The following is a 17,239-nucleotide window of genomic DNA, read 5'->3' as shown; positions in this document are numbered from 1 at the left end:
TTCCAAAGTGGCTGCGCCACCTCGCTCCCACCCTCGGAGGCCGGGGGGCTCCCCATGATCCAGCCGGCTGTCCCACAAGGCCCCCGCTGCCACTTACTCTTGACGTCCAGCTGGGCGGCATACTTGGTGAAGCCCTTCAGACAGACCTTCTCGCCGAGCAGGGAGAGGAACTCCTCGAAGGCGGGCCCGGCTTCCTCGTTGTTGTACATCTCCTCCTCCGAGCTCTGGCCGGCCTTGCAGTACAGGACGCCCACCTTGTGCTTCCGGCAGAGCTGCGCGGGCGACAGGGGCTGGTGGAGGCGGGCCGGGCAGAGCCGCCACAGGGGAGGGGACAGAGTGGGCTGTCTCGGGCGCGGAGCCCAGGGAGCTCCTGGGGCCACTTGGGAATTCAGTGCCACAGCCAGAGAGGAAGAAAAAGGCGGAGGGCATGTCCCAGCTGTCCCCTCCCTCCATGCCATTCCAGAGAAGCAGGGCAAGGTGCCCATGCCGCCCATCCTCTTCTCTCCACGGAGGGTGATGCCACCGTCGAGGGAGAAAGAGATCATCACCTGGGCCAGCTTCCCACAGAAGGCGGGCTGGAACAGCTAAGGTTCTGCCAAAGGAGATTCTGGAGGACTCAAGGCCCAGCACAGGCAACACAACTTTTTAGGGGGTGGGTCCCCAATCACCGTATTTGATGAACCCCTGATTCCTCTGGTCACTGGTGGCTGGACCACGGACACACACCTGACCGAACTGTGGCCCAGTGAGAATCTCTCCTGGGCGTGGGAGTCACCTGGCTGGGGGCTACATGTGGCTGTAACTTTCCCGGCAGTTCTGGGAGCCGTGGGAGGCCCAGAGAGGCAGAGGGAGCGAGTGTGCAGTGAGGGGGAGGGAAAACATGCACACGCATGCACACACGCACAGACACACAGGAGCCTGGCGACCGTCCACCCCTAGACTATTCCCCTCCTGAGATCCATCGCCCTCCTGCTCTTGGCACCCCCAGAATTTGATAACAGATCCCTCCTTTCACTCAAACTAGCTTAAGCGGGTTTCTGTTCTTTGCAAAGAAAGAAAGAGAGCAGGACAGAAGGCGTGGCGAGGAGTGGCTGGGGGCTGCTGCCCCAGGCCGGCCGGCCGCTCACCCCTTGCTCGTCGAGCTTCAGCAGCTGCTCCGTCACCTTGGGCGTGTTGAGAGCCAGCCGCAGGCAGTGGATGTTGAGCTCAGGGATGACGTACTCCAGCGCGTCCCTCAGGGGCAGGCCCCGCCCCGTCCCGTGCTTCGTGGCTGTGGGCGTGGCGTCCTCCAGGATGGAGCCCCGCAGGGTGATGAGCTGAGAGGGAGGGAAGGGAAGGTCAGGAGCTCTGGGCCCAGGAAGGGTGTTCTGTTCTCGAAGCAACACGAGGGTCAGCAGTGGGGCTCTAGGGCCAGAGAGCCCGGGGTCTGGACCAGGACTCAGACTTGCTGCCACCCGGCTGTGTGAGCTTGACTAGGTGACTGCCTGTCTCTGAGCCTCAGCTTCCTCTTTGGTGAAATGGGTGCAGCGATGGGGTCACAACCCTGAAGGGAGGCTGGGAGGATGAAATGAGACAACAATGGAACACACCTTCATTCGTTCAACAAATACTGACCGCGTGCCCCTACGTGCCAGCCCTGCTCCAGGTGCGGTGGACAGAATGAAGACCCCCATCCTCGTGGAGCTGGCATTCCAGTGCGGAGACGGCTCACGTCACGTAGTGAGAAGTAGGATGAATAAAACCGGCTCCAGGTGGGCACTCAAACCAACACTCTCAGTGACGTTATTATGATTATATTAGGTGTAAACATACCACCATAAGCTCTTCTGTACAACCCGCGCCCACCCCAGACATCAGCACCGCCAGGGAACCATCCGGAACTGCGGCTGGTTTTCCACTTGGTTTCCTGACAAAATCATGACCAGCGGTTCTGATCCGGTTGGTCTGGGGTGGGGCCAGGCATATATGTGTGTTCACTCGTATACTTATAAACATACACATTTTTAATAACACTCAGACGATTCTGATTTATAGCCAGGGTTGAAAACCGTTAGTCAAGCCAATCAAGGCCATCTTACTCCCCTTTCCCTTCCCCAGGTGTTGCTCTCCAAGGTTTTCCAATAGCTGGTCACGTGATTAGCTCCAGGCAATCAGACGGGAGGGGAATTCAGTTTGGGGGCACTTTTGGGGCAGATTTTCCTCCCTGGTAAAAGGAAAGTCCTTTTCCACCTGCCCATTTCTTCTTGCTAAGGACACTGGTGTGAGGATAAGATGCCTGGAGCTGTGGCAGCCATCTTGTGATCATGAGGAAAGAGATGACAACAACAAAATCACAGAGAACTCAATCCTTGCAGCTGCCTACCTGCAGGCTTCTCATTAAATAATTAAAATAACTCTCATTTGTTTTAGTTATAGTTAGTCAGGTTTTCTGTCACTTTGCAGATAAAGCAATTTCTAACTGACACACCTTTACAACAAGTCCCATTTATGACAGTAGAGTTCACTGCACTGTATTCCAGGGATGACAACAGTTATGTAATTACACGTACAGGTTTGTTCAGGGGAGAGTTTATCATCTCTGAAGCTCCAGAGGTTGGCGCCTTCCCCAAGGTCACCACGGTGAAGTGGCGGCACCAGGGCGCCATCCCAGGTCTGACCTCTCCAAAGCTCATGATTTTTTTTTGCTGTGAAGTGTAACCCACACACAGAAAAGTACACAGCTGTGTAAGTACAGCTGAAGGAACCATCACAAGGTGAACACCTAGGCAATGCCCGCCCAGAGCAGGAAATACGACCTGCCGGCCCCACAGCCCTCTTGCGTGCCCCCCCTCTGACTTCTAACACCACAACCTATTTCTGGGCTTTGGGCAGTCCACATCCTTTTCCACTGGCTTCTTTCTTCTAACGTTACGGATGTGAGATCCCACCATGTTGCCGCGAGCGGCTGACGTTCAGCGCGATGGACTGAGTCCCTTGTGACGAGCACAGAAAGTGCTCCTGGCGTCTGACAACTGTGAACACGGCTGGGGGAACGTGCAAGAAACAGCGCTCGGGGGCCCATGAACAGCTTCTTTTGGGTTTAGACCTGAGAGAAACGGCTGAGTCATGGGCACGCCCATCTCCAACTTCACTAAACTGCCAGTTTCCAGGTGGCTGTCCCAGCTTCCCTGGCAGCCCCGTCTGAGGGCCCCTGGTGCTCCCGTCCTCACTGACACCAGCTCGGGCTTCAAGCCACACGGTGCTGCTGGCCCCGGGTCCCGCCACACCAGGCCGCGCTGCAGCAGGTCTGCAGCAGTGCGGGGAAAACGTCCTCCCCCAAGGGGACTGTTACAGGCTCCCAGAACACACCCGCGGCCATGGTTTAAGACCAAGGAGGATGAGTGTTAACTGGAAAAACATCCTCACCCTAAGTCAACAGGCAGGAAGCGGCAAAAACAGCGTGTCCTGACATCGCCCTAAGCCGACGGCCCCCTCGGCAAAGAGGACCCAGGCAAGGGGCGGGGCTGGAAGGAGAGGAATGAGCTGGCGGCTGGGAGTTCCCAGTTCTGGCCCCGACAGTTCACAGACAGACACATCTGGCCCATCGTGAGCAGGGCAGTCCTGAAACAGGCCATGAAAGGCACTGACGCCGGAAGCTCTGCGGCCAATCGGGGGGTTTGTGGGTTTCAATTAACGCAGCACCAGGATCCGCAGCTTTGCATCCTGTGGACGCTGCCCCACAGCGCCCTCTGCTGGGCGTCGAGCAGAATCCCCCCTCCTTCCACGCTGGAGACAGGTGGCCTCCGGTCACATCTCGGCTCGGATGACATAACCAAGAGCCACTGCTTGAAAAGCTCCCAGCTTTCCCTCCTCTGCTGGGGATAACAAGTCAGGTACCGGGAGGCTGCAATGAGCGGCCATCACCACTCTCCCCCGGGTCCTGTCCACTGTCATGCCCCGCCCCGGACTGTGACAGCCGCCTTGCGAGGGTCTCCTGGCTCCTGTCCCTGCTGCCGCCCCACCCCAGCCCGTTCTTCCCACAGCAGCTTGAATCAGATCACGTCTCTCCCCAGCGCAGAACCCACTAAGGGCTTCCCATCTCTCTCTGAACAGAGTCGGCACTTGCAGCTCAGTCTGCAAGGCCGAGTGATCTGACCCTCGATGCCACCGGGCGTCACCTCACTGAGGACATGCAGTCACGGGAGCCGTGAAGGGCCACGGAGCCACGTGAGCAAGCAGGTCCCCTCTGCACAGGCTGTCCTCCACCGGCCCCCACTCAGGTGCGTCCCTGCCTCTCTCCGTGCTGGGCAGGGGGCGCGCCCTTCAAGAACTTTCCCTGGGAGGCCATCTGGGAGTCGGTTGGCCTGGGTTCGAATCCCGGTTCAACTCTGTCCCTAGCTGTGTGACCCTGGGCAAGTCGCTTAATTTCTCTGTGCCTGTGTCCTCATCTATAAAATGGAGATAACAGTGCCCAGCTCAAGGGCTGTGAGGACTCGATAAGATAACCCACGTACGGGGCCTACTCAGGACCACAGCTGGCAGCCGGCGAGCGCCCGACACGTCTCAGCCAGCATGACGTGCACACGTGTCAAATGCATTTGTACTAAGCCACATGCATCTCAAATCTTTAATTAAGACTTTAAAAAAAAGTTTAACCATAAACAGGAAGCTACAACTACTTTTTTCCCCACTTAACAGTATGCTTTAGAGATTACTCTCACACACACACACACACACACACACACACACACACACACAATCAGGTACCTACTGAACACAAATGAGGCCCCACTCAATGCACTATTACACTTGCTTTTTCCACGTAATACGAGACTCGTCCTTTCTACTTTGCACACTTAATTAAATTCACAACAATAGTGACTGTTACTATTTAAATAGAATAAAAAGCCAAACCTCTGACCCTAACAAAACTAAGGCCCGTCAAAAACTCATGTTGGGGGCTACATGGCACCCATTGGGCCTGGCGGGCCAGCCTGTCGCTGGCTAGTGGGGGCCCCTGTGTCCCGGGAGAGACAGAGCCAGCGGGGCTCAGGACAGGGTGGCCCTGGCATGGGGCTGGGCCTGTCCAGGCTCAGGATGGGGCCGGGCCGAGGTTCAGGCGTGTGGTCTCGGAGCCCAGCTCGCAGTCTGCTCTGCCAGGGCGGGAAGCTCGGGGCTGCCAACGCTCACCTCCCATCTGCCGGGAGGTGTGGGCCCACTCAACTGTCTGCTTGGCGGCCGGGGGCGGCCATCTGGGGCGGGCCAGCCGGTGGCTTGGACACCAGCCTGGGCCCCTCGCTAGGGCCCCCACGCCTTCGTCTACAGGAGCTGGAGACTGTGCCTGTGGACAGGGGGAGGACAGCACCCTGCCCGTGAACCCAACCCCTGCTCCCCAGCACGGCCCTCTGACCTCGCAGGAGAGCGGCCACACCGGCTGCGTCATTACAGTGACATCTGGCGCTCAGAGCACTCACTGCCCTGCCCACCCAGGGGACCCTCCCCACGGCTCCAGGGCAGGGCACCACACACAGCTGCCTTTACAGAGGAGAAACTGAGGCACCCCAGGTGAAGCCTTCTGCCCAAGGTCACAGGCTGCAGAGTGGCCAAGCCGGGCTGAACCCAGCGTGTCTGCTCCCAGAGCCAGGATTCAGCTGGGCTCCGGGTAGAGGCAGCCTGGGCCACGTCCCGGCTCTGCCCCTGGGGGGCCCTGGGCCTCCACGTCCTCATCCATAGGGTGGGGATTATCAAGGGACCCACGTCACAGGATGCAGAGAGGATTCGAAGGGTCAGTGCCTTGAAAACCCTCGGGACGGTGCCTGGCAGGAGCATGTGCTAAATCAGCTCTGTGATTACTCTTGGTGTTCCTCCTTTTGGGCTGTGTGACCCCTGCTCTGCCTCCAGGACAGGAAAGGCCTTCTCCTCCAGGACCAGGCCCAGCACAACCTCACCGAGCCCACACCACAGTCCTGTGAGACTGGAATTCCCAGGGTGAAATTGAGGCTCTGAGAGAAGAAGCCACGTGCCTAAGGTTTCATACCTGCTGAGTGGCTGAACTAGGACCCACAGCAGGTCTCCAATGTGCCTGCCTCAGGACCTTTGCACTGGCTGGAATGCTCTTTCAGATATCCACACGGCTCCTTCTCTGAAATCCTTCAGGTCTTTTACTCAAATGTTACATGATCTTCCCTTGGGCACCTCCCTGACAATCCTGTCTAACAATCTTACCACCCCTCAGACTTGCCTCTCTTCCTTGCCTCCACCTCGTCAGCACGTACCACACTGGACAATTTACTCAGGTTATCTGTGTACTGTCTGCCTCCCCTGCAAGAATGCAGTTCCGTGAGCATCGCTGTTGCCTTCCTCACCACTGTGCCCTCAGTGCCAGCCCAGGGCCGGCAGGTGGTGGTGCCCGGGGAATGTCTGCAGAGTGGATGAATCCTGTGCCCGAGTCTTGAGGGCCCCGGGCCCAGCTGGGGGTGGGGCAGAGGCTGGATCTGCGGGTGCTGGGGTGGGAAGCGGACAGAAGCAGGCACAGGCTGGAATGGCGCCAGGCGGTTTCCAACCTGCTGGAGGGACCAGCGCAGAGCTGTCAACCCCTGGCCCAGCATGTCCGCACCGCGGTCCCGACTCCCAGCATACACACTGCAGTTGGGTATTTTAAAAATTCATCCTACACACACTATTTTCATTAAAAAGAAACCCAACGACACAGAAAGGCTGGCAGGAAGCTGAGTTCATAACCCACGGCTGGGCCTGCTGTGCGGTCTGGGCTGAGTCAGGGGAACCCCAGAGGGGGCGAGCAGTGGCCGAGCACAGGCTGACATCGGCAAGTCCCCTAACCTCTCCGGGCCTGTTTCGTCAGCTGTACACGAGGACAGCACTGCTCTCATCGTACGACTGTCATGACGCTGAATGATTGGACACACGTGAAGGCAGAGAAAATGCCCGACACCCAAGGTCACTGAGATGCACGGTCCAGCAGCAACTGCAATAAATACTATCTGTCAGCACACGACTGTCGTCATTTCACCCGGCAGTTCCCCATGTCTGATACAACAGTCGGAGGCAGTGTGAGCTGTCACCTCACATTCTGCTCATGTGGCCAGGAAGGTGGGGCGGGGGGCTCGGGAGACAGGGGGCCGGTGCCCACCTGCGGTCTGGGGCTGCCTTGCCTCAGAGCCTCTGTGCCGTCTCAGTCCCCGGAGCATGAAGGTCCCCGTGAGGGGACGGGGCTGGGGCCTCGTGCGGCATCTGCCAGTCTGGACCAGGTCCAGGCCCGGTGGGCCCCACCCCCACAGTCCCTGACAGAGCAGCCTGCTGGGTTCCCATGTCTGGGCTAAGGCCAGGCCTGACGGGGACCGGCAATGCCGGGCAGAGGGAGACCCATTCTGGGGGGCCTGCCCCACTGACGACTGCCCCTTTTCTGGCAAGGTCTTCCTTACTTGGGTCTTTTGGAAGTCTCCATCATTTCTGCTAGCCTAGTGCCCCTCTTTTTGCGGAGGAACCCGCCTGCTGCCTCCTCCAGGTGGCTCTGATGGAACTGTCAATCACAGTGCCCTGCCCCTGGCCCCAGGGTGGAGCACATGTCCCAGATCAGGCCAGTTTCTCTATCACCCCTGATGACATGGACTGGCCCAAGGTGTGGGCTTGTGATCTAAGCAGGGCCAGTCAGAGTCCCCCCAGGAGATTTGGCAGATAAGAGTCTCTTAAAGATGAAGAAGATTTGAGCAGCCAGTCTCCACTTTCCTATGACATGGACAGAGCTTGTCGGGGGCAGAAGAAAATGACAGTCACAATGCAAAAAAAGAAGCAGAGCCTAGAGGATCAGAGAGATAAGGAGGCAGAGCTCTGGTGACATCACTTGAATGCCTGGATCCAGCTATGCCTGAAGCTAGCCCTATGCCTGGAGTTGCAGTCTCATGAACCAGTGAATTCTACTTCTGGCTTAAACCAGTTAGAATTAGATTTCTGTCAGTTACAAGTCAGAGTTCTAATGTGGCAGCATGCCCTCAACAGGCCTTGTCCCCTAGCCACAGGTGACACTTAATCCAGGGTAAGACGTCTGACCAAGGGAGGACAACAGGGCTCCCTACTCAGAACGGAAACAGATGCTGGGAGAGTTCTGACCCACGGGCATCAACAGCCCCCGGCTGAGCATCCCCAATTCCCACCCCACCTGAGGCCTGTTGTCTTAATTCTTCTTTCCATTCTGCAGGACATCTCACGGTCTCACACCTCCTACTTTATTTCTTGCGCCAACCACACTGAATCTCTTGCATGTGCAAGAATCTCGGGCCCTGCCGCCAGACACGCTGGATCCTAATTCTGGCCTGGCCGCTGACCCGCTGACCCCATAGGAATGGTTTCATTTCTCTGAGTCTCAGTTTTCCCTTCTGTGAAATGGGGAGCTAACAGGATGGCCTGCAAGAGGTTGTTGGGAGGACTACAGAAAGGGAAGCGCCTGCCCACAGAACCCGGGCAAAGGAAGGGCCGTGACATGCTTAACGACAGTGACAGGCCTACCTCGCGGGTCCGGAAGATGATCCTGTACTGGTACTGAGGCCCGTGCTCCTTGTGGTCCTCCAGCTTCTCCCGCTTGATGCTCACGGCCACTGGCCCCAGCTTCTCGTCCACGCCAAAGTAATTGGCATGCTCTGAGGGGGAAGAGCAGGCGAGTTCAGAGTCAGCCCCCCGGGAAGGTGGCGGCGTCCCACGGCCTGTCCCTGAGGGGACAGCTAGGGCGGGCGCTTGTGCAACCTGTGGGATCCGGCCACACAAACCTCAAGCCTGGTCACGGCCACACTCAAAGGAGAGACTGTACGATGATGCCCCTCTGACAAGCCCCAGAACTCCTGAGCCTCATCTCTTCCATGCTCTCCTCCGAGGAATGGGGGCCCAGCTGCCACCCACAATTCAGAGCTGATGTGACAGGGAAACGAAGCCACATAAAGAAAATGCTTAGCGCCACACATGGCGTGTGACAAACCCAGCCTCACTGGGATCATCCTGTCTTTGCGAAGGTTCCCTCAGCTTGGCTGCCCATCAGCCCTTGGGAAGTGGTGAAGATTCTAGTCTGGAGGCCTCCTGCCCAGGCGAAATCTGGGCTCTGCCGCTTGTCAGATGTACGGCCCGGGCTCAGACAGCGGACAGCATTCTCATCAGTAAAACGGCCCGGATCAGGGAGGACGGACTCGCCTCTCAGCGCGGTTGTGAGGGTCACGTAAGTCACTAAGCGCGGAGCGGGGCACACAGGAGGCACGTGAGCAGTGCGGGCTAGTCCCGTCCCTACGGCACGACGGTTGTGGAGAAAAGGGCCCGGGACTCAAGTGCCTAAGCACCACTTTATCTAACCCTATACCTACAAATCCAGGAAGGTTAAACGCTGCTCTTTTTGTCCTCGTGGTGACAGAGCTTTTAATGACCCACGGGGGAAGTCTCCTGTCCCCTCCCCTCAGCAACAGCTGGCTCACCCTGTCTCAGAGCCCTTCCAGGCAAACAGCTCTTCCCGATGGGCGGCCCCAGCATCTCCGGCTCGTGGGGGACGCCCACCAGCAGTCTGCCTTCACATCCGCGAGCCAGCTGCCACCCACTGCCAGCGACTCCTTCCCACCCTGCGCTCTGACATTTCACTGAGGGTTCCCGGTCCTGTGAGATGCTCCTGGCAAACCAAAGGCTCATCAAAGGCCCACATAATGTGTTACTTCACGGCCCCACTCAGAACAGCACCTGCAGTGGGTGACACCACTGCCCCAGCCGGCCAGAGAACAGAGAAAGGACTGTGCTCCCCGGATATCAGCTCATTCCCGAAGCAGCAACAGAGGTTCTTCCCCACCGACGCACACCCGCTACCTTGCAGTCCTGACATGCAGGAGGCACTCAACAAACACTGACCAACAACCAATTTATGTAGGAGCTGCTGGGCTACCAAGAAACCGTTTTTACAGAAAATGGCTGTTTTTAAACCTCCGTGATGAGGACTTACGCATGTCTGATGAAGAACTAAGTGTTTTAATGTACCATCTTATCTGATCCACTTCAGAGTCCTCTTAAGGAGGTCTTTCTAGGTGTGAGCTGAAAGCAACGTACTCTCTACTGGCATGGCACAAAATTACTGCATAGACACGCAAAATCAGGCTTTCACTGGGCTATTCGGATCCTCTGCATCCTTATTTTCTGGCTACTGGATTCGTCAGCTTCAAACAGGGACTCTGTCGTCTTCTCCCGCTGGGTATGGATTTGCCCACTTCTCCCTGTAGCGGGTTTTTATTTACGAACCCCAATGCAGGCTGCCAGGGACACAAGGTTCACAACCACGAGAGTTCCTCGGTGAATTTCAAAAAAATCAACATGAAATGTTCAGTTCCTCGAACAAGAGCTTTTGGCCTTCAAATCTAGTTCGTGTGACAGTGGTGTTGCCTCGCTGCTTTCTCTGGGTTTAGCAACTGGCGGGACCTTCTCCTTGCACCCCTTTATTTTCAATCTGTGTCACCCGGGCTTGGGGCATGCGATGCTGCAACAGTCATCTCCATTCCTCACGGGAGGACGGAGTGCAAGTGCTGAAATGTGTCACAGAGCTAATAAGCTTTGGAGCAGACACCCCGATCCCAGGGGTCTGACCCCAACGCTGGAGCTCCAGAGACTGCACCTGAGCCCAGTGAGACGGCCCAGCTGACATTCATTATGTTTGACTAGGACACTCAAACACATTTTAAGCTAGCTGATGTGGAATACTAGCTGCCAATCCATCACCTATCCCTCCCTTTTTCCTTTTTAAGAAAAACCTTCTATTCTTGGAGAAAAAGAGAGAGATTGTGTCTAGCTAAAAACTTACATTTCCCAGCCTGCCTTGCAGATAGGAGTGGCCAATGAGTAGAAGCAAGTGGACAGGGCTTCTGAGAAAGCTCTTTAAAGGGAGCTGACTTGACAGGAGGTCTGCCTTTTTGCTCTTATCCTTCACTCTTTTTCTTTGCCTGGAAACATGGATGTGACGGCTGGAGTTCCAGCAGCCATCTTGGACCAGGAGACCACCCTGAGGGCTGGAGGCCATGCACTATGGTTGGCATTCCACTGATGAGGAGCAACCATATCAGGACTGGGCTGCTGACTTCCAGACCTCCTTATATGAGAGAAATACACCTCTGCTTGTTTAAGCCTGTAACTGGCAGTTTTAAGCAATTCTGAATTGATACAGCTGCCAGCATTTACAAAATTAGGACAATCTACACTAATAAAATCTGAATTTCAGGAGAATCTTGAAAAACTGGAATGGCTGGCAAGACTGGGTTTGTTTGCATTTCCTGCATGACAACAGTGGGCGGGAACCAAGCAGGAGCTGCCCTGTGCTTGGCCCCTGCATGGCATGCCTCACTTCTGCGTGGGTCCCGCCTGGCCCCTGTGGCTGCCGGGGTTGTGGTCCTTGCACTCTGCAATGCTGCTTCCTGGGACTGTCCCACCAGCACCAAGGAACCTGGGGATGGAGAAAGCCCGTCTCTCCCTGGTGTTAACACCTTCCAGATATCAACAGCTCCACCTTCCAAGGGGCTCCAGAACCTGCCAGTTTGTTCCCCACTCCTGGGCGCCCTCCTGGACGTGTCCATCATCATCCCCTGCCTGGACTATTAAGCAGGCCCACCCTGGTCTCTGGCTCCCCACCCCCACGGTCTGTTCCCAAGAGGGAGTCAGACCAGGACCTCTCCTGCCCAGAGCCCCCCTATGGCTCCGCCTCACTCAGGGCAAAAGTGAGGGCCCTCCCATGGCCCACAGAGACCCCCACGCTCTGCCCTGTCACCTGTCTGCCTCCGCTCCCTCCCCTCTCCTCACTCTGTCCCCGCAACCCTGACCTCCCTCCTAGTCCTCCAGTGTTCCAGGCCTGATGTACTCCACGTTCCCTGTGCCAGGAACACTGTCTCCAATCTCCACACCACACCAACCTAGGAGGCCCCTCGGCCTCCCCCGTCCCACCCTGACACCGTCTCCCTCTTCCCTGCTTCACTCTCCTCCACGACACTTGCCACCTTCAGACACACGTTTCACCTAATTACCTAGTTTCATACTTAGTCTCACCCCACTAAATCGCTAAGTACCAGGAGAACAAGATTTTTGTTTTCAGTTGGTCAATACTGTAACCTCAGGCTCTCGAAAGTGCCTGGCACATAGCTCAGCCGAGCAGAGATTTGCTGAATACGGGCACATCTACTGTCCCCTGGGGCTCACAGTTCGGAGTGTGAGCCATGGGGGCCAGGAGGCTGGCTCGCAGCCCTTCTCCGAGGGGGCTTGCTTTCCTGCCACACCCTCAGTGCCGAGAGCAAGGTCTGGAGCACTGCGAACGGGTGTGCAGGGGGCGTCTCCGAGACAAGCTGCCCCCTCCTCCCCACCCCCGTCCCCCGGGCCCCGGCCGTCACCTTTGCCCACGAAAAAGTCCTGGTAGTAGCGTGCGCCCAGGTCCACGTGCTCGATGCTGTACTGCCGCGGGCGGCTCTGCGTCCGCTGCTGCTCCTTGGGCACCTCGAGCACCGAGATGCTGGCGTTGGTGCGGTAGGCGCTGCGCGCGGGCTCTGCCGGGCGGCCCTCGCCGCCGCCCCCCGGAGAGCCAGCTGCCCCCCGGGAGAAGCTCACGTCGCGCTCGCGCTCGCCGCCGATCTCGTTGCGGAAGTGGGGGCAGCTGAGCAGCAGCTCGTTGCTGGTGTCGTCGCCCAGGTCCTGCTCCAGGTTCTCCTTGCAGTTCAGGTCCTCGGTGCTGGCGAAGGCGGGCTCGGGGCCGCCGAGGCCGGGGGCGCGCGTGGCACCCGGGGCGGCGGTGGCCGAGGCGGCTGAGGCGCCGGTGGTGGTGTTGCGCCGCTGCGCCGTGGACGCGCGGTTGGCGGCCGCCTCGTGCAGGTCGAACAGCATGCTCTGCACGTCGAAGTGCGCGAAGCTCCTCTGGCACACCCACGGCCGCCCGGCCTCCGGGCCGCCCCGCGCCTCCTCCGCCTCCCCGGGCGCCCGGGCCGCCTCGGCCTCCGTGCGGCCGCTCCGCAGCTTGCGGAAGATGCACGAGTCCCCCGCGTCTCCGGCGCCCGGGCCCCGCGGGGGCTTCTTCCGCGCCTTCTCCTTCGCGGGCTGCAGCGCCAGCAGGCCGTCCTTGCCGTGCTGCCCGTGGCGGGGGTCCCCCTTGGCGCCGCCCCCGGGGACGTGCGCGCCCCGGTCAAGCTCGGGGAGGCGCGGGGCTCCCCGGGCCTCGGGCTGCTCGTTGCGGAACTCGTTGAGGATGTCGAAGAAGCTCTGCTCGGGCACTCCCTGCACGTCGATGGAGGATGTGCTCCCGTACTCGCGGAAGAGGGGCAGCGCCCCCACGTGCCGCGCGCCCCGCGCCTCCGCCGCGTCCTCCGCGTCACACTCGCTGAGCGTGATCTCGCTGCTGCTGCGGTGCCGCAGGGGGAGGAAGGCCCTGCCCGGGGACCGCGGCCACCCGTCCTGGAACTCCACGTCTTTGGACCTTCTCCTGGACAGCCGGTGAAAGGCTTTGGACCCCGAGAAAGCCGGGGTGCTGGCGGGGGGCTGTCCGTTCTGGATGCTCCTCATGGGATGGGCCACCTTTGTGGCCTTCGTGCCGTCTGTGTCCTGTGAGGGGCTGGGGTTGTTCTGCTCTCTCAGGGCCTCCCGCTTGGGTGGCCAGTCGGCCACTCGGGCGCGCACGCCCATCTTGGGCATCGCGGGGGTGGTGGGGCTGGGCCGAGTGGTGGCGCTGGCGGGGCTCTCAACAGGCTGGGCCATGCTGCCGTTCTGGACCCAGAATCCCATGGGGGTGTAGTCCCCTGTGTGTGGCCCCGGGAGGACATCGGCCCCCCTGACCCCACAGCTGGCTGCCAGGTCCACAGCATCATTGGGAATGGGCCGATAGGTGGTCATAGTCCACGGGCACTGGAGTGCTACTGGCCCCCGGAAGCTGTCGGGTGACTTTATGGGGTCCCCTGGGCCTCAGCCATTGTTCAGGGCCACCAGTCCCAGGAGGAAGGATGCTGGGCCCTGAAGCCTGACGGGAACGTTGTGAGCCTGTGGAGTCCAGTTCTCCACCATCGCTGTGGACCACGGCGCCGGGACAGCCTCGGGCAGTGGCTGCTGTCCTGCGGCTCCAGAACGGGCGGCTCAGCAGGGCAGGGCCAGTGGTAGATGTGGGTGCCGGCCAGCAGGCTGCATCGGTATCCTCGCGGCCATCCTAGAAAGGAGAGAAGTAAAGGTGAGCGGGACGTGACAGCTTCCAGAGGAGGACTTTTTTGGACAGCTTTACTCACTTACAAAACCTTCCTATTTTAGACATTTTCAAACATGCCCAAAAGCAGAGAGAAGGGCGTGATGAGCCACCCCGCCAGCTGCAACCGCCACTAACTAGTAGCCATGCCTGCTTCGGCTCTCCACCCGCTCCTGTCCTTTGTGTTTCTGACAGAATATTTTAGAGTAAATCCCAGACATCAGGCCATTTCACCCGTCAATACTCCAGACTGTATCTCTAGCAGATAAGGCCTGTAAAGAAATAACCACGATGCCTTTATCAAACCCGTCTAGATGAGTAAGAATTCTTTAATCCCATGTGGTACCCCATCTGCATTACATCTCCCCATCGTCTCCAAGATGTCTTTGCTGGTTTGTTCAAGTCAGGATGCAAACGAGAGCCATACTCCGCTCTGGCAGACGTATTTAAGTCTCTTGTACTCTATAATGCCCCCCGCCACCGTTACTTTGATGGGACTTCCTTGTGGAAGGAGTGGGGTCCCTTGTCCCAGGATCTGGCTGACTTTTCCCTGTGGTGTCACTGAACACGTTCCTCTGTCCCGTGAGTCCTGTCTAGGGGTGGCTGCAGGGACAGCCCAGACCGTTGTCCATCTGTTCTGCAGTCTGCCCGACCAGCCCCCCGCCAGAAAGGAAGCGACAATAAGCGCTGAGGCACCGTGAGCGCTGGTGGATTTGGGCGAGGGAATCTCTTTAGAAACCTACATGACCAATAGATCCCAGGAGCTGGTTGATCAGCTCCCGTCCTTTCTTTGCTGAGACCCTGCCCCTCCCGCCCCCCTCCTTGGCTCCTTGTTGCATTAGGAATAAAACCCAAATTCCTTCTGTGGGCCCACCAGCCCCACAGGATCTGGCCTCTGCGTCTGCTTGATGCCCCTCCCCTCCCTGACCAAGAGCCCATCACACTGGCCTGCTTTTTTGTTCTCTGACATACCAACCCCATCCAGGCTCTCTGGGTATCCTTCCTGGGTTCTTCACCAGGCTGGTTCCCTCCATGGCGTCGACTCTTCAAGGAAGCTTTCCAACCACCGCATGCAGATGGAGAAGCTCCCGTCCCCTCAAAGCCTTTCTCTGTCACCCACTCTGCTTGCTTTCTTTCCTTAGCGGTTACCACCAATTGATAGTCTCTTGTTTGTTACCTGTTTACCGTCTCCGATGCTAACTCATCAGTTCTAGGACGGCGGGGTGTCCCAGCCTCGAGAAGAGCATCCAGGACTCTCGTCCACTGTGTACTGTAGGGACCAGCGAGCAGGCAGCCCTACCTAACCCGTCGGAGGAGCACATCCCAGCATGCAGAGCTCCAGGGAAGGGAGCCCGGCTTCTGCCTGGCAACCCAAGGACTCTGCAGGATCACCTCCCTTTCTGTCTCCCTCGAGTTCTGGAAGATGGAACGCTCTGCGGGGGAAGAAGGGGACAGTGGGCGCGGTCTGGGGCAGACCCTGTGGGTTGTCCCAGCAGCTGTGACCCCTCCTGCTTCTGCTCAGGGCAGCAGAGCACTGGCTCGGGCTGGGCATCTGACGCACAGGGACCAAGAACTTCTCTTTCCCTTGGAATGTGGAGCCAGACATGGCCATGGGGTCAATGTGTGCTGGTGCTCTGAGCGAGCACGTGGCAGGCCTCCTGTGTGAGTGTGTGTGTGTGTGAGTGCGTGAGTGTGAGTGTGTAGGGGCATTTCCTAACTCGTGCCCAGACGTACGGAGTGAGCTGGCAGAGAGACTGAGGGGACACCTGACACATTCAGAGAGAGAAAGAGTGAGGCGGGCCTACAGTCTCTGGGAAGATGGGAAGTGGAGGTGGAGGGGGGCAGGCAAGAGGGCACCCCTCTTCCTGGTTCCCCACGAGCAGGGAGAACGCAGGGGAGGGGGCAGAGAAGGGGAGGAAAGCGGAGAGCCCCTAGGCTGGGCTGGCTACGGGAGCCAGGAGGCGAGGCTTCGGTGACCTGGACGGCGGGGGCATCTCAAAAGCAGGTGCACCTCAGCTCCGGGGACCAGCCTTGCAAGAACGTGGATGCCAGACCATCAGAGTTCTCAGGGGAAGCCAGAAATCTAGAATCGTGTGCAAAATCTCCCAATTTGAAAAAAAAAATTATATGGCAACCACCACCACCTACCATGCAGAGATGATCTCTAGAAGGCTTTTCAAGAAACTGCTCACAGTGGTTGTCTCTGGGGAGGGGAACTGGGCGCCTTCCCCCCACTTCATTTTTTCCCCTTAGTACTGGTACTTAGTACTTTCCCCTTAGTACTTAGTACTCCCCAGGACCTGTGTTTTGAAAGAAGTTTACTTTTCGTTCTACACCACTGGCAATCTTTTGCCAATTATTTGCATGGACTTCTTCTAATAAACAGATAAGTACTTAAGAACATTACCAACCAAAACCACAATGAGGGTCAACAAAGCAAGTACGTGGGCTGGATGTGGGCGGGGGCTGCTGGTGTGCGACCTCTGGTGACTGTCAGTGTGGCAGCTCTGCCAGAGAGGAGGGCCTGAGGCCAGCCCCACACTCCGCGGGCTGCCGGGTCCCAGGCCGAGCTGAGGGGTCAGGCCGGCCGAGGGCACTGCCTGCACTGGCAGCCCGGCGCGCCCCTGGGTCAGCCTGGCAGAGTGCGGAGGATCAGTCCCGTGAGGCCGCACTGGGGCTGGCTGGGAAAACCAGTGGCCCGGATGTGACCCTGACTGGCTGACGCAAGCACCTCCCGACCCACAGGCTTCACTTATGGCATTCTGTTTGCAGCTCAGTTGGAAACTCCCAATGCATTTTGCTCCCTTCTGTGAAAACACACAGATGTTCTCGAGGCCCCAGTCCCTTTGCACAAATCCCCTCTCTGAGCAGGTGCAGTCGAGTCTCCCTGTGATGCTCGGAGGCTGAGTGACACCCACGGCCTCTCTGAGACCCAGGGACTGGTGCACATTGGTCCCTTTCCAGCTGTCTGTGGCCAAGCTCCCCCTTCCTGAAAGCACTCTGACCTTCCTGATGGGAAAGCCCCGACTGCCA

The 17,239-nt window shown here is 58.2% G+C and overlaps 1 protein-coding gene across 7 annotated transcripts in view; it reads right to left on the bottom strand.

Moving 5' to 3' along the window:
* Positions 1-17,239, bottom strand: part of SIPA1L3 (signal induced proliferation associated 1 like 3) — a 260,408-nt gene that overhangs the window by 79,186 nt on the left and 163,983 nt on the right. For all 7 annotated transcript variants that reach the window (XM_044759866.2, XM_044759864.2, XM_070498190.1 and 4 more), the window contains 4 exons: positions 12,381-14,173; positions 8,503-8,633; positions 1,128-1,316; positions 98-272 (listed from right to left, as the gene is read on the bottom strand). In XM_044759866.2, coding sequence (XP_044615801.2) covers positions 98-272; positions 1,128-1,316; positions 8,503-8,633; positions 12,381-13,866 — 1,981 coding nt within the window. In that variant the 5' untranslated portion in view covers positions 13,867-14,173. The remainder of the gene's footprint in view (positions 1-97; positions 273-1,127; positions 1,317-8,502; positions 8,634-12,380; positions 14,174-17,239) is intronic.

The sequence above is a fragment of the Equus asinus genome, chromosome 26 (assembly GCF_041296235.1).
Source record: "Equus asinus isolate D_3611 breed Donkey chromosome 26, EquAss-T2T_v2, whole genome shotgun sequence".
NCBI classification, from domain to species: Eukaryota; Metazoa; Chordata; class Mammalia; order Perissodactyla; family Equidae; genus Equus; species Equus asinus.
The sequence above is the reverse complement of the archived record's forward strand: the minus strand, read 5'-3'. Positions and strand labels throughout refer to the sequence as shown.